This window comes from Delphinus delphis, chromosome 5 (assembly GCF_949987515.2).
Source record: "Delphinus delphis chromosome 5, mDelDel1.2, whole genome shotgun sequence".
NCBI lineage: Eukaryota > Metazoa > Chordata > Mammalia > Artiodactyla > Delphinidae > Delphinus > Delphinus delphis.
Genome location: NC_082687.1, coordinates 108,490,495 through 108,507,784, shown reverse-complemented (window position 1 = coordinate 108,507,784; position 17,290 = coordinate 108,490,495). Strand labels below are relative to the sequence as shown.

General features: G+C 37.4%; 1 protein-coding gene across 1 annotated transcript in view; it reads left to right on the top strand.

Annotated features, from left to right (window-relative positions):
• The window catches only part of COL25A1 (collagen type XXV alpha 1 chain), a 460,694-nt gene that overhangs the window by 406,639 nt on the left and 36,765 nt on the right, over nt 1-17,290 (top strand). The window contains exons 19-23 of the mRNA XM_069540662.1: nt 4,149-4,211; nt 8,462-8,530; nt 9,333-9,377; nt 10,873-10,917; nt 11,930-12,007. Coding sequence (XP_069396763.1) covers nt 4,149-4,211; nt 8,462-8,530; nt 9,333-9,377; nt 10,873-10,917; nt 11,930-12,007 — 300 coding nt within the window. The remainder of the gene's footprint in view (nt 1-4,148; nt 4,212-8,461; nt 8,531-9,332; nt 9,378-10,872; nt 10,918-11,929; nt 12,008-17,290) is intronic.

Below are 17,290 nucleotides of genomic sequence, written 5' to 3'. Positions count from 1 at the left end.
AACAACAATAACATTTATTGTTTACTTACTTTGTTCTAGAGGTGGTGCTAAGTGCTTTGCTTGAATTATCCAATAAGTCTTGACTAAGTCACCCCTTAATGACACCAGAACCTTTCATTATTTGGCAACTCAGGATCACAGCCTGCAAAGCCAGGCTTTAACTCCATTCTGTACCTTTGTACCAACAGTTCTCAAAGACTTAGCCTCAAAACCCTTTTACACACTTAAAAATTAGGATTGAAGGAGTTTTTATTTATGTAGGTTATACCTATTGATATGTCTGTATTAGATATTAAAACAGAAATTTAAACAACCCATTATATGTTAATTAAATAACATTTTTATGAAACACAACTGAATTTTACAAAACAAACAATCAGCAGGAAGAATGACATTGTTGTCTTCTTTTTTTTTTTCCAAATATCTTCGATGTCTGGCTTAATAGAAGGCAGCTGGATTCTCATATCTGCTTCTGCATTCAATCTGTTGCAATTTGTTGTCTTGGTTAAAGCATATGAAGAAAAACCAGCCTCATACAGATATGTAATTGGACATGGGAAGATTATTTTAATAGCCTTTCCATGAAATTGTGTTATTCTTTTCTTTGATACTACCCCAAACTCTACAAGTAGTAGTTTCAACTTAAAGTTTAGGTGCAATGTGAAATCTGAAACCATCTCAATGAATCAATCTTTCCTACTCTGTACACTAAAAATGGTAAGTGAAAAGGCACTCTGAGAACCTCTGGTATAAGTCTAGGAAGGTAAGAAACAGTCCAACCAGCTCAAGACCATGCGTAGACATATTTATGCCTTATTTCAATAATTGTCTTTCAAGCCTGAGACAGAAAAGAGACAAATGATTATTTCCTCCCAACCCTGCCAAGATATAGACAGGATGGAGACAATGTCTCTAAAGTAATTGAGAGCTCTGGCATTAAATAAACATGAAGCTGTGATCCTAAAATTAAGTATGCTATTGTTCCCCTTGAATAAATTGAAATAAGAAACGAATCGAGATGGTAGATGCTTTCTTAGAGTGGCATGATAAAGTACCACTAATCATACTCAAAGCCTTTAAAATAAGCCAGTATTAATAATGCTAAAATTGTTGAGTGTCCAATGCATTGCTAATTTTATATCTTGAAATAAAAGTTTTCACCCTGAACATTCTGTATAAAGGAAATTGCTATCCATTTAACTCAGGAGGACTTAAATACATTAATGTTTTTAAAAAGGAAGAAACAACACTTTGGTCACTTAGATCACAAAGCCTTATTTATTTATGTGTGACTTATGAAACTGCATGCTTCAACTTTTTATAAACTAAGCACTAACCTAAATAAGAAATACATTTTTGCAACATTTACTCTTTTTTCTTCTCTTTTATTAGTATGCTTTAATGGTGCTTCTATTTGCTTTGCAACAGTGAAATCATTTTATTTCTACTTGAAGATTTGCAAGAGTCTTGTCTACCTGTAAACTTTCCACCTATTAACTTGCATTATATTTTCATTACAGTAAGTTGTTACTAATGATACACATGAACTTTAATACAGCTTTTTTCTTGAGGGTGGAGAGGGAATATTTATGTATTTATATAAATCATTTTATTGGGAGAAATGTCTTACTTGTAAGTAAGTATATTTCTTATGTTTTTTGTTTAAAATAACAAGTTAAATTTTTTTTATAAGAAATAGAATGGTCATCATTGAGTTTTCTGAATATAGTTGATTGTCATTTTAGACGATTAAGAGATTGATCCAAAATTATTTGTTCAGATTTTCCTCTCCATTAGATGTAAAGATATAGAGACAGGTAGAACAGAGTTATAGAAATTTCACAAACAATAAACCTAAAGCATTCATTCCCCTACACTTTTTATTTTCTTAAAGCAGTACCATGAGCATAAGAACTAGAGATAATCCATTTCAGTTATTTATCACTGTTCAGCAAATTTTGTGGTGCTGATATCCTTTGGTTCCCTGCCCAACACCAAGGTTTTATACAGCATATTTAAAAAAATCATTATTGCAGAAATATTTCATGACACTCTAACACTTCTTATCAAACATCCTCTCTGTATCTTCCTGCTCAGCTCCGAAAAACAAATGTTGAAATATAGCTACCTTAGAAAAAAATCAAATATGTCAAACAACATTAGCTACTGCTCCAGAAATAATCCAATGGGGGGAAACAAATGAACAAACAAATCCCAGAAAACATGGGAACAGAGGCATTATGTTTTTGTTTTGTTTTTCTTTGCTTTAAAACTTCGTTATAGATTTCAGGAAGTTAGACTTTTACATTTGAGCTCACGTTGTTAAGAAGAAAATAAAACTTTATAGTTTATATGTGAACACTGGTGTCAGGTGTTTTCTGATGCCAAATACCTGGTGTCTTTTCCAACACCAGTTCTCCAACTCTGATTCTCTGACACCAACTGCATGTCCTACAATTCAATCCTATTGTGACACTAACTACTCAAAGTTAGCATCAGATTCCATAGGTTTAAGGGTTCAGTCCCATAAGACTGCCCTCACTTCAGACCACAATTACAGGTACCACCCACCTCACCCTCTCCGCCTTACCTGGACTTATGTCTGACTTGGCTACAGATTCCAGGGTACTCACAGCCACCCTCTGCCACTCCCACTCAAGTTTGATAATTTGCTACAGTGACTCACAGAACTCAGGAAAATACCATACTTACCATCACAGTTTGTTATGAAAGATTAAAATGAGCAGCCAAATGGAGAGGTACAAAGGGTGAAGTCAAAAGTGTCCTGAGGGCAGGAGCCTCTGTCCCCGTGGAGTTGGGGGTGCCACCCTACCAGCACATGGATGTGTTCATCAGCTCAGAAGCTCTCTAGTTCCCACTGCTTTGGAAGTTTTATGAAAGTTCCATTATGTAGGCGTGATTGATTAAAGCATTGGTCATTGGTGGTTAAACTCAATCTCCATCTCCCTCTCTGGAGGTGGTGAGAGGAGGGGAAAGGTTGAAAGTTCCAACCTTCTTATCACAGCCCCAACCCTGAAGCTGTCTAGGGGCCCACCATAGTCACCCCATTAGCATAAACTCAGATATGTTTGAAAGGGGCTCGTTAAGATAACAAAACATGCTCCTGTTACTCTTATTACTCAGGAAATTCCAAAGGTTTTAGGAACCAGGAACAAGACCAAATATATATTTTTTATTATACCACAACTGGGTTTCCTCCAGGTGGTAGAGAAGAGATTTTGAGGCTGGGCAAGAAGAGATATTTTGCTTTCTATCTAAACATTACCAAATCTCTTCCCTAGCCACACCCACTGTATCAGTTATCAATTGCTGCCTACCATACAAGCCCCCCAAATGGGAGTGGCTTAAAACAACAGTCCTCTCACACTTCTGGAGGAACAAGAATTTGAGCATGGCTCAGCTGGGTACCTCTGTCTCAATGTCTCCCATGAGGATGCAGTGAAGCTGTCAGCCAGGGCTGTGATCTCATCTGAAGACTCTACTGGGGTGGAGCATCTGCTCCCAAGTTCACAGATGCGGCTCTTGGCAGACCTTAGTCCTCACCATGGGGACCTCTCCATAGGGCTGCTCATGGCAGCTTGTTTTCCAGAAAGCAAGTTGATTCAAGTGAGAGAGAACAAGGAAGAGTCCCCAGGATGGAAGCCACTGTCTTTTTATAACTTAGTCTCAGAAGTGATATCCCATTACTTCTGCTATATTCTCTTCATTAGATATGAGTCAGTAAATCCAGTGCACACTCAAGCAGAGGGGTTACGCAAAGGCATTGAATACCAGGAGGTGGGATCATTGAGGCCCATCTTAGACGCTACCTACCACATCCACCCTAACATAATGGATCTTGATTTGGTAAATGATAAGAAGCACTGGACAACAGATGAGAAAGGAAATTGTAAAGACATTTGTCTTGTTTCTTTGTCACTTTTACTTTCTCAAGGTCCTCCAAAGCTTTGCTCAAAGTACTGTGGCTGATCAAAACCAGTTCTGATTAATTTTAGAGTTAGTAGCTGGATCTCAGCAAGAAGGCTATATATAATCAAAGGAGTAAAATCCCAGTAGAAGGAAATCAGTCTAACTTTACATATTTACTGTCAAATATGTAATAATCTCATATGCCCATTTTTTTAAAGGGAGAACCAGGTTTCATTGGTCCTCAAGGAGAACCAGGCTTACCAGGGTTACCAGGAACAAAGGTAAACGTAGTGTTTTTCCCTTCCTTCCTTTCTGAAATTTTTGATCGTATATTTTTAGTCCATTATGTTCCTTAGGTGACCAGATATTTTTGCCTAATGGAGAACTAAAGCAGCTTAGCACCTATTCCTAACACTTCTAATGGGAATACCATGTTAAATAGAATAATAGGAAGTTAATTCCAGAAAGCCTTAGGCAAAACAACAGGATGGTGGAATACATTCATTGTTCCCGTTGTCCCCCAAATTGTACCTAAATTGATATGATGCTATTAGTCTCCTGGCCATATGGAAAAGTGAGGGAATTCTGAGGAGGAGAGGTAGAACTCATTCACTCCTGCCCCTCGTTACCCATTTTAAGACATACGCATAAATCAAACATTATTACTATTCCCCCATCACTCCCTAGATTGCAAAGGCAAGTACTGACGTCATATAGATTCCTAAGTGTCTCATCCCAAAAGGATCCATCCTGAATAACGTCTGCAGAAAGATTCTGTAATGAAAACCATCTCGTGATCTTCCACTTGGCAACCTGAGAGAAGGCCCTAAAAGCAAAATCTATATGCTGCCATATAAAAAACTAGGTTGCTGTGGACACAGTCAGAGCCATAGTTCCCTTTTTATCTACCCAGTAAGACATAAAAAGGTACAGCTCTGAGGATGGAACTTTATTCATGACAGACTCATGAATCAAAGAAGGAGCAAAATTAGATCAAACTACTTTCTTTTATTTTTAAACCATAGCAGTTTTGCCTCAATGTGTATTGCATTCAGCAGAAATAAGCCAGGATGATTTCCAAGAGCTCGAGAAATATGTTCATGGTTTGTTCTGACAGAGGAGTCCTCATTCCGCTGGTCAAGAGAAAATAACTCTAATCCTAGTCAATGGAAACTATGTGTGGCCTAAAGGGAGACTAAAACTCTGTCGAATTTATGTAAAATTACTGCTTGCTCAGCAATTTCTTTTTCACATAATGAGCTGTCAAGCTTATTAACAAAATATGAGGAAAGCCTGTTTTAGCCTGAACAGATGTACACACGAAATGCACTTTCTGGAATAAAAAGAGCTAGAACAAAAGAATAATGAGCATTCTGTGTTCATGTCAGAACTCTCGTATTTATTCAGGCTTGCAGCCTCAGAACCAGGTAGAGAAAGAGGATTGCTTTGTGGATAAGCACAAAGAAACGGGAAACCTGGTCAGTGCTGGAGAGGACCGGGCGTGAACATGATCTCTAAATGTTTGTGGCATTTTGTTTGCTAAACAGGGGAAAATAGGAGAAACACAGACTGTGGAGTGTAGAGTTCAGTCCTAAATATATTTTCTTTTGTTCACTTATTTTAAACTCTTCCACAGTCAAAAAAATCCAGATGTAGAGCCGTAAAATCAACATTAATTACTGTTCATGAAGAACCCAGCCTGATTTTACAGAACAGATACTTTTATAACAGATACTACTCTGAACTCCCAATAAAAGTAAAGACTGTACTGTAACTGTTTTGTATTTCCACAAGAGGGATATGAATAAGAAATTCATTTAACAATATTCTGAAGTTAATTTTCAGCTGAATTACCTATCTAACATGAAATTGGTATCATAATGGAAAAGTCATGATTATTTAAAAATCTCTTTCAGCCAAACACTAGTCTTTTACCGGTTGCGTAGGCAGTCTGGATTTGTACCAGTAAATTCAGATTTTAAAAATAAACTAAGTCTTCATATTTTATCCCCAACACAGTGAAGAGAGATCATAATGAAGAAATACGTATAATTGCATCTAAAAATCTGTTTTATGTACTGCTGTATTCTCAGCATCTGTATAGCGCCTGAGAGAAACCTCCATCAGTCTAAAGAAATAGGACTTTATTATGAATAATTTAGAATACTTTGTATAATATTGTTTAGTCATTAATTCAACACATTTTTTTCCAGACATTTTTCTAGTATTTGAGAATGGGGAATAAACGCAAGAAAAACAGTGTCTACTCTACTGAAGCTTCCACTGTAATATGTGTAAGAAAGGGGTGGAAGAAAAGAAAAAAGTACACAAATATGTAATGTAATTCCAGAGAGAGACTAATAAGCAACTGATTACGGGCATGATGATAATAAGTGATTCTAGGTAAACGTATATAGACTCCACTACTCTGGTAAATACTACAGAGAAATGATTTTCTAAAATTTTTGTTTTTCTCTAAAATAAGATTATAGTTACCATTTTAGAATTCTTCTGTAAAATATTAAGAGCAACACCAAACATGGTATATACATATTTAAATAAAAATTCCATATACCAGCAAAAGTGCTTCAGTCTCTAATCCCTGGAAAATCCCTTCTGGAGCACCTTTTCCATCTCCTGCATCCAATCAAGTCCCTTGTCTTTCTCTCAACCTCTCCATTGTCCCACCCCCTTTTGGTTCATGCTGAGAAACCTACTGAGTCTTCTTCATCCTGGCCCTAATCTATCCCACCTCCCCTGCAAAACCACAAAGGTTTCCCACAGTGGGCATGATACAGACAAAGATCTTGGAATTTAAATCCCTACATCACCCATAACAGATCGAAATCCTACTTTCTTTTCCTTTCCAAGACGAATCAGTCCTTCAGTGAGAAGGGTGCCTCCCTCATCCATAAACATACCATCACCAGAAATCAAAACTTGTTTGATTATTGAAATTCTACCCATCGTGCAGGAAGCTGAACGCTCTCAAGTCTGTGTTCAGGGAGTGTAAAACAGCACCGTCTTCCTGCAGGGCGGTTAGCTAGCTTTTAAAATGTTTATACTTTTTGACACAGCCATTTGTCTAGCAGGAATTTATCCTAAGAATATGACCAGAGATGTGCAAAAGATTTACATACAAAAACATGTATGCAAAAATTGGAGACTGACTACAGTCAGTTCTGTATTACAGCTCTCCCACGTTAAAGGCTTTGGGCAAGTTATTTAACCTCTCTGAGCTTCAGTTTCCTCATCTGTAGACTATGGATACTAACACCTTTCTCATTTGTCCTGCGGATTAGATAGGATAATGCATGTAAAGTGTTGTGTGCAGTTCCTGCACTCATCAATAGCACAGTTATAAACAGTGATAATTATAATATACACCCTACCTCATCCTTCAGGATATGACCCAAGTCTCACCAAAAGGAAGTCAATCTGGACCATTGAAAACCCTGTGGAGTTTCTTCTTCTCTCACATATGGCCTTACATTACTCCTTAACTCTTTTTTGTTCATGTGGATCTTTTCTAACTAGAGCACTAGCTCCCTGTGGGCAGTGACCATGCTCATCCTTCCCAGAGCTATAAACCTAGTAAAAGCTGTAACACCTCTGGATCTTGCACAATGCCAAGCACATTCCGTTTCTAGGTTATGAAACCAGTACTCTAATTTTCTCCATTTTACAGAGGAAACTGAGGCTTTCAGAACTTAACTAACTTTCCCCAAAACACAAAACTGGTAAGTATTCCAGAGCCAGGAGTAAAGCCCAGAAAATCAAATTACAAAACTTGGCACTTAGCCATTTTGCCCTGCTTCGGAAGATCTTAAAAAGTTGCTGCAGACTGAAAACTATGTCCATGCCTGTTGTGAGGTATTAATGATGGCCCTTATCAATTCCCTTTAAAGGTCTTTCTGGGACTTCCCTAGCAGTCCAGTGGTTAAGACTCCGAGCTTCTAATGCAGGGAGCACTGGTTCGATCCCTGGTCAGGGAACTATGATCCCACATAGGGCGCGGCCAAAAAAAAAAAAAAAGTCTTTCCATTTACCAACATAGGCATCTGACAGGCATTTACCAAACCATTTCTTTGTCTATAAAACGGGAATGAAAATGCAAACGTTGAATTTTTTTTTTTTTTTTTTTTTTTTTTTTTTTTGCGGTACACGGGCCTCTCACTGCTGTGACCTCTCCCGTTGCGGAGCACAGGCTCTGGACGCGCAGGCCCAGCGGCCATGGCTCACGGGCCCAGCCGCTCCGCGGCATGTGGGATCTTCCCGGACCGGGGCACGAACCCGTGTCCCCTGCATTGGCAGGCGGACTCTCAACCACTGCGCCACCAGGGAAGCCCTGAATAATTATTTTGATTATTAAATGAGATAATCCATGTTGAGGTTAATACAATGCCGAGTATGTGCTAAATAAATAGTAACTTTCTGCTTTCTTTGATTTTATTCAACTCACTCATTAACCTACAGGGACTAGCTGGGGGTGATAGGGGGCGCCATTTACCTATTTTGCGATTTGTGACAGGGCGACCGTGGGGAGGCAGGGCATCCTGGAAGAGGGGATCGAGGGGAGCCTGGAGCCCCTGGACCAAAGGTCAGTTATTCTCACACTGGAAAACAACATTCTCTGGTTTGGAAATGTGTGCCACTTACTTTAGAACACGCAACTAAAATAAAATTATTCAAGGGGTATTAAAACAGCCAAAATCACAAATAATTCATTGAAATTCACACCAATTCGTTATTTTCTAAAAAGGGTTTTACAATTCAACTTTTCCAGTTTACTCTTTTCTGTTCAGTCAACAAATTAATAACACATCCAAATATAAATCGGGAGGTACTGTCACACTAACACCTTACCACTCGATGGATATTAAAACCTACTGAGGAAGATGTGGAACCGTGTTGTGTTAGTTTCTATGGTAATTTGATGGTGTGTAACACCTTGAAAGTATGAGAGCTAAGGATTTATTTGACTGTTCAATCTATTCCTCTCAACTTCCTGCAAACTAGTATGGTAACACTTTATTTTAATAACCCATCCTAGAGACACAGGAAATGATTTACTCTTTGATGAAAAGGAAATTTATGCAAACACTGTTGAGACTAATGAGAATTAGTCACAGAACGCTTCCCATCCGCTGATGGGTGGGCAGTCTTCAGAATTATAATGGCATGAAGGTTGGTGGAGAGACCAGGGAGTGAACTAATGATACGGTGATAATACCTATGTTCAGTGTTGTAACAGCCTACATTATATGGAGTATATTGAGGCAGTTAAAATAAAGTGTTTCCATTTTTCTGTATTATCCTGAGTCACTGCTAATTTCTTTTTTTTCTGTTCTTATCTCCCTCTGTCATGTTCTCTTTTTCATCTTCATATTCTTCTATAATAGGGGAAACAAGGTGAATCAGGAACTAGAGGCCCAAAGGGGTCAAAGGTCAGTAACTGGGCAACCATTTTAATGTAACATGAGGCCGTCATGTAACATGTGTCTCTTCTACAGAGAATCATGTTTTAGATTAAACTCTTTCACACACTGGGGTTGCAGTAATTTCATCCCTATGATGACATCTCAGAACAGTTGGTTTGTTTCATCTTGTTTGTTTTTGTGTTCTGTGCTTCAGACCATTCTTTATGAGAAATTGTATTTCCTGTTTCATATGTATAGCTTATTTGGAAAAAATTAAGTACTTTACTTAAATTATATACAGTATAATCTTATTTTTTATTTCCGGGCTATCTTTGTGATAAATGTTCAGATTATACTTTGCTTTCAAGTCAGTTGACTCCCTTCATTCCATTAAAATTTCACCACTAATTGAAATTCTCTCCTTTATCATGCTCTTTATATAGTACCTGCAATAATCTATATACTACTAGCAGAATCATGTTATTAATCATGTTATTAATCATGCTAATAATGTGGAAAATGGGGAAAACAGCAGAAATTAATAATTCCCCATTCATAGCAAAATTTTATTATTATGGTCAATGTTATTAGCATAATGTGGATAGAAAAATTATAACCCCTTTTCCTGCTCATCTTCGTTGGTCCTTATCCAGTTTATAAGAAAGACATATAGAAATGCTTTGAATTCTATTTAGGAAAAAGGCCCTGTAAGTTTTAGGCTGTTTTAAAGAACCTTCAAATCTACCCAGGTTCAAATCTCTTCTCCAAAATTTCTGTTTAGACTTCTGAAAATTTTGAGTGTTCTCAGTGATGCATTTGCAGTTTGAGGTTTAGATGATTCCTGGTGTCTCTTGGCGGGGATGGGAGGTAGTCATCACACCATAAATGGACATTTAGAGACTTTTCATGTTGCATTGAAAAAAAGAGAAAGCTGTGTTTGCCCAGATCTTGACCTTCAGCCCCGCCAACCTGGTCCAGCTAGCTGCTGTCCACTTCAGCACTTTCTGAGGGCTAAGAGACCTATACCTCTAGAAAACTTTTCCTTAGATCTTCATCATCAGAGGGAGGCCCAGCTGGTGACCTTTCCCTCCTAAATCTCCCTGGAATGACTTCTCAGAAAACAGACAACCCAATTAATTGGTTGCCTCTTTTCCCCCTTGCCCCAAATCTCTTCATATACAGGCAGGAACATAGCTCAGTCTGAGAGGTAAAATCTTGCTCTGGGTGTCATAGAAACCACTTGCTTTGCTTTTCAAGATCCCTAGGAAGCAAGTTACCATATGTATTGTTGTTTCAAAATACTCTGTCATCTGAAGGGGGAAGTTTAATTCACTTCGGGGGGCATCTTAAAGAAGCATTTGCCATGTCAGTGGTTATTGTATTTCTAGTTGTTATTTTCCACTTCAGAAGTTCATATTAAAAGTGTTGCTGTATGGTGTTAAATACATCCTTAGATTTGAGATATTTCTGGACTGTTGGCCTCACTACTAACTCGGTTTTCTTCTCTTTTCACTGGGGAAAGGGTGACCGTGGAGACAAAGGGGACTCTGGAGCCCTGGGACCAAGGGTGAGTGTGTCTCATCTACTCTTTTGGCCTCCAACAAGCCTAGATTTGAAGTGTGTGTCTATGTGGCTTTTCACAAGGCACTTGGACTAATAATACCCAACAGTAGCGCTGGACGTAGACTACTGTGACTATTCCTGCTACTCCCCCCTTTCTTCTTATTTTTTATTGTAGTCACCAGGAGCACTGCGTATATAGACTGGAACACGTAAGATAAGCCCATAAGGAGAAGGTCTAAAGAACTCTTTCTATCTACTTCCCCTCTGCCAAATGAGCAATAGCAAGCCCATAGCCATCCACCTAATAAAACTTTCCACTTTTCAATTAACTCAATTAAAAAGAAAGCAATAGTCCATATTTTCAGAACCTTTTTAAAACACAGGCAGGGAATTAGGACATGACTAATGGAAATTCAGTGGCAGAGCTACTGAGTAGGATAGACATCTTAAAAATATTTGTTCCCTCCTTATAGGTACTGTTCATATATATATATATATATATATATATATATATATATATATATATATATATATATGTTCCCTATTTGCTTCCATTTTAATGGAATTCTATTCCTGTTAGGAAAGCCAAGCATTTTCTACAGTACAGTGTTCCATCTTCTTAAAAAATGAAGAAGCAATCTATGAGGTGTAGATGAGGAGAGAGAGGTCAGGAGTTGCTTTAATAAATGTGGATAAAGCCAACAAAATTTTGCAAGTCAAATCAGATTAGCCTACACATTATAATTTTTAGGAAACAGCTTTTGAGATTGAATTGTATTTCTTTTTTATCCAATTTAATATATGTAACCTACCACAGACAGGAAGTTAGAAGTAGTTTGCCTCCTTTGAAATAAGGACAAACTTTGAACATGATTATTTATTCTAAAGTACATTTGGGCCTTAGTCGGGAATCGATGGTCAGAGAGAGCTGTTCGCTGCTATTTCTGTTTTCGCCACAGTCCCTTCTTCATCCTGGCCTAACCCCCGTGATGTTCTCTTGGCTGATTTTTTCATAGGGTCCACCTGGTCAAAAGGGAGATCAGGGAGCCACCGAGATCATAGACTACAACGGCAACCTCCACGAAGCCTTGCAGGCAAGTGACTGCTCCCTGCCTTGATACAGACAATGACGCTGATGAGACCCTTGTAATGTGTGTAACTATCAGCTTCCACCCCACCCGCACCAGATCTCAGAGGGCTCCACCGCTCAAAGCACACCTTCTCCCTGATCTCCTGAACCCATCTTCTTCTCCCTGCCCCAGTTTATCCTCTTTATTTCCTAGCATTTTTCAATCTTTCCTTCTCTTTCCCTTCTACCTTCAGATGTGCTTTAGTCAGTCTCATCTTAAATCTTGTACTGGTTTTGCCAAGCTTTGTCTCCTTGCTTGATACATGAACCTAGCAAAGCCATTAAGAGCCCTGTGGCTCTGGAGTTTGAGCTGCCTGGGTTCACATCTCTTGCTTACTAAGTGCATGAGCCTAGGGTTGTCGTGAGTAGATGACTAAGTACATATTATACACTTAGAACAGTGCCTAGCACATAATAAGTCTCTTATAGACTCTTATAAGTCTCTTATAGTCTCTTGTTACCACTCCTGTTCAATTCTTTTTCTTCTGTTAACAAAAGCCATAGACTGTGTGGCTTGTCTCCATCACCTTTGCTTCCTATTTATCCTCTTCATACTTAGACTCCGCGTTGTAGCTTGTACCATTATCTTGTTGAAATTTCTCTTATAAAGGTCAACAATAACCTCTAGGTCAAGCCCATTGTACTCATCACTCTTGACTTGTACGTGACATTATACTAAACCACCTTCCTTTTGCAACTCTTTCTTTCTGGTTTCTCCAACCTTCTACTCTCATTTCTTCCAGTTTTCTTCTTGGATGGATCCACTCTATTTTAGTATTTCCAATTTCTCTGTCCACCCCCTAATTCTGGGTATTCTCAAGTCTCTGATCTTTTCTTGGTATAATCACTCCCTTTGTGTTCTTTCCCATGATGCCTTCCAAGTCTTTCACCTCCAGGTCTGATCTGCATATACCTCTAGCTTCCCAGGAATATTTCCACGGTGGATGCAACACTGCCTTGTCAACTCTCACCAATACATACAATTATACTGGTTACCTTTCACACCTACCAAATGATTCCCTTTCCTAACTAACCAGTTTCTGTTCATGAATCCACAAGTTTTCTAATTTCTTGAGATGGAAACTTTAGTGTCATTTAAAAACTATTCTTTGTCCTTCATCCTTTATATCTCATCAGAAGCTACTGTTTCCTTTTTCAAAGTATCTCTTGAGGCTGCCCCACTCTCTCCGTTCCCGGCTAGGTCTACATGTTGTTTATATCAGATCTAACACCGCAATGAGCCCTTAACCAATTCCTCTACCCCTAGTGCCTCCTTGCTCTTCTAATCTTTTCCTATATATCACTCCAAGGTTAATTTTCCTAAACTATCACTATTTTGATGACTCTAATCTGTTCGGAAACCGAAGTGACCCTCTTGCCTACTCTATCAAGCCCAAACTCCTCCATCTGACTTTTAAGGCCCTATAACCCTGCCTTTCCTGTACAGAATTTTTTATTTCTCCACAACATATTTATCATATCTATAAAAATAACGATCTTTTTATCTGGTTCATCCATTTTCTTTCATTCATCCATCTAAATCCTATCCAACAATTCACTGCTGCCACCCAGGTGAATTTCTCCTCTGAATCCTTTTAAATATTAGCAGTCAGGACCCAGTAGTTTAACATTTAATTATTCTGAAATTCCACAATTTACTTTAGTTTTGCCTCTTACCAGATTGTAAATTACTTGTTGACAGGAAACTCATCTTATGCTTATTTTATCTCCCCCAATGTGTCTGACCCAGGTCTAGGCATGTAAATATTAAATAAATTTATTGGTTGAATTCGTAAGTATACTTCATTCATATGCACAATCCATGTTTTTGCTTGAAAGCCAAATTAGTTGTTTTAAATATTTTCCATTTTGTACTTGTTTGATTTTTTTTCCACCCATATGATTTCACTAACATTATCTAATTATGGTAGATCTTCATTTCTATGGGTCCTTTGTTACAACTATCATTTTTAAATAGTAAAGCATTTATTAAATAGTTTTTACAGAATCCATCTTCAGCCTTGTATTTTTCTGTTCTTTTTATTCTTTTTCTTCTGGTAAAGCACATAGAGACACATACTTACTGCTTAGAGAAACATTACTTGGGCAGTGTGTTCGATCAACAGCTTGAATTAGGGTTCCTCAGTGCAAGTGGACTAGACTCAAGCAGTAGCCTCTGGGCTGTTGTCAAACTCTAGTTTGACAGTTTTTCTAAATTGTTCCCTTTTTCCCACAAGTTGATAACTGCATGTATAAAGAAAGAAAGAACAGGAAGTTTTTGTTACTTACTATGTTGTCAGAGTTCTTACTTCTAAAATATAGGGTCACATTTTTCATCTTTATTAGCAAGATTGTGTATTTCCCTTAAACTGCTTCCAGTGGCACCATAATTCTTACAACTGCCTTTAAGAGGTATCCACTCTCTTATCTTTCAAGATATGCTCCTATGTTATTGGCCATGGCCATTTTCTGGAAAGACTGTGGAAGAGTTTTAAAGCCTTTACATGAACAGAGCCTGGCATGAAGCAAGCTACCCTCAGTCTAAAACTGAAATCTGCTTTGATTTCCCCTCTGTTACTAACTAGCTGAGTCACTTTGGGGAAATCACATAATGTATCTATATTTCATTGATCTGATCTGTAAAATGAGGATGATTTGGAATGGATTTTTTTCTAAGAGTCCATAAAAATCTAATATTATGCTTAGGGTTATTTTTTTAGGAGCTCCTGAATACTCTTTGTTGATGTGCCAAAACGCACTGTACTTTTTAAAAAAATCTAACACCTACATCTTGATACGAAAGAATAGATGTGCTCAGTTTCTTTTTTCACCTCGAGTTCTATATGACTGTAAACCAGTCAGTATCCATCACAGCCAACTAGTTCATGTTTATACCTCAACCTAAAGGTTTATTATTCTTAGGGGGGTTGTTTAGGCAACTATGTGTTGTGCTTGTAAATAGCTTATAGGTTTTTTTTTTTCACTTCAAAACTATTTGTTTTTCCAATATAGTACTCTAGTGAATTAAGAGTCGCTAATAAATAAACTAAATAGCCATTAGATTGAGAGGAAGGAATAGACATTTGTTCTTCTAGTTCTCTAACCAGTGATGGATATTCAGTTTTGCAAATTCCATTTCACTATTGCCTCCTCTAGAAAAAATCTGCCCCAAAATCTGGATACTTAGATAAATAAGTGCATATTACAATTATAAAAATATCACTTAGAAATATAAAATTTTACTGTTGACGCTATTGAAAATTGTTACAGGTATACCTCCTTTTATTGCACTTCACTTTATTGCAATTCGAAGATACTGCATTTTATTTACAAATGGAAAGTTTATGGCAACCCTGTGCCAAGCAAATCTATTGGTTCCACTTTTCCAACCGCATTTGCTCACTTCATGTCTCTTTGCCGCATTTTGGTAATTCTCACAACATTTCAAATTTGTTAATTTTGATTATATTTGTTATGATGATCTGTGATCTTTTTTTTTTTCCTGGCTGTGCCGCATGGCTTGCAGGATCTTAGTTCCCCAACTGGGGATCAAACCTGGGCCCATGGCAGTGAAAGGGCTGAGTCCTAACCACTGGACCACCAGGGAATTCCCTGTGATCAGCGTTCTTTGATGTTACTATTGCAAAAAGACTATGACTCTCTGAAGGCTCAGATGATGGTTAGCATTTTTTTAGCAATAAAGTTTTTTTTATTGAAGTATAGTTGATGTACAATATTATGTAAGTTCCAGGTGAGCAATACATAAAGTGATTTACTGTTTTTAAAGGTTATACTTCATTTATAGTTATTATAAAATATTGGCTATTTCCCTGTGTTGTACAATATATCCTTGAGCAATAAAGTATTTTTCGATTAGGGTATGTACACTTTTTTTAGACATAATGCTATTGCACACTTAATAGACTACAGTACAGTTTAAACAAAACTTTTATATGCACTGGGAAACCAAAATTTGTGTGACTTGCTTTATTACGACATTCACTTTATTTCGGTGGTCTGAAACCCTAACCCGCAATATCTGAGGTATGCCCGTATTTACATGAGCATTTGTCGTAAGCCGTTTATTTTGATTTTTATTTAAGGTGGTTATGTTTCCACAATTAGCAGTAAAACCTTTCATTTCCTACCTCAAGCTTTTAAAATTTCTCAACACCATATAAACTAAACCTCTTCTCTAGTGTAAATCAGGGGTGATTTTAAGCTTGCATCATTATGAGACGTGAAAGAAAATAATTTTTAATTCTACAGAGATTCACATCAGCATCTCAGAGAATAAATCACAAAGCATCCTGCTAGCCTTCAACCAATTTACAGCTTCTTTAACTCATGCCTCCCATTTCACATCATGCCTCAGTAGAGAATGACATGTCTTTCTCCATCACTACCAAAAATTCTGGTTTTCAAGTCATTACTGAAGTTCAACAGAGAACCCTGCTGAGTTTATGTAGTTTTAACTTAGAGGAACGAGATACGAGAAATCCAAAGTGAGCCAACATGTATAGGATGTCTCTGAGTGTCTGCCCACTGGTTCTTCAAGATGGCAGTTAAAACTATGTTTTTGAGTAGTTAGCTTAGTTTTCTATCATTTGTTCTTCTGTTAACTGGGTGGAACCTGCCGTGTATAATTTTTAGGTCTCACAAATATAGTTATTTAACAAGCTTATTTAAACCCCTTCTGTTATAGTTCAGTTTCCAATAATAGTTGCTCTTTTATTTAGGCAACTCATTTTAAAACATGTTGTTATCCTTGAACTTTAAAAAAGACAAACTAGTTTTGTGCTTAGGTGGAAAATGAATCATACATGGCTCAGGTTGGAAAACCTCTGAGACTTTAAATTTTAAACTCCTTCCCTCTCCAAGGTTTTATGTTTTTGCTGTCTAGTTAAAAATGTTATTTATAATTGGAAAGTAATGATAAAGAAATTATTTCTACTCTATACTTTTCTAATAGCCTTTTTTAAATGACTCATCTACCCATATAGGAGCAAAGAAGTAGCTTTCTCATAATCGTAAATTCAACTCTTGGTTTAGGTGAATCCCTTAAGAATAAAATAAGTAGTGCCTTATGTTACATAGATATGATGTTATAAAAATCTGGGCCTTAACTTTTTTATAACCTTGCCCCAGTTTGTGGCCGTTTTGCCTTCTATCTTAGAAGCACTGGTTATTTTTTCCTACCCTGTCTTCTCTGAAGCTGTAATGACCGTGATTGATCTTATCATGGAAT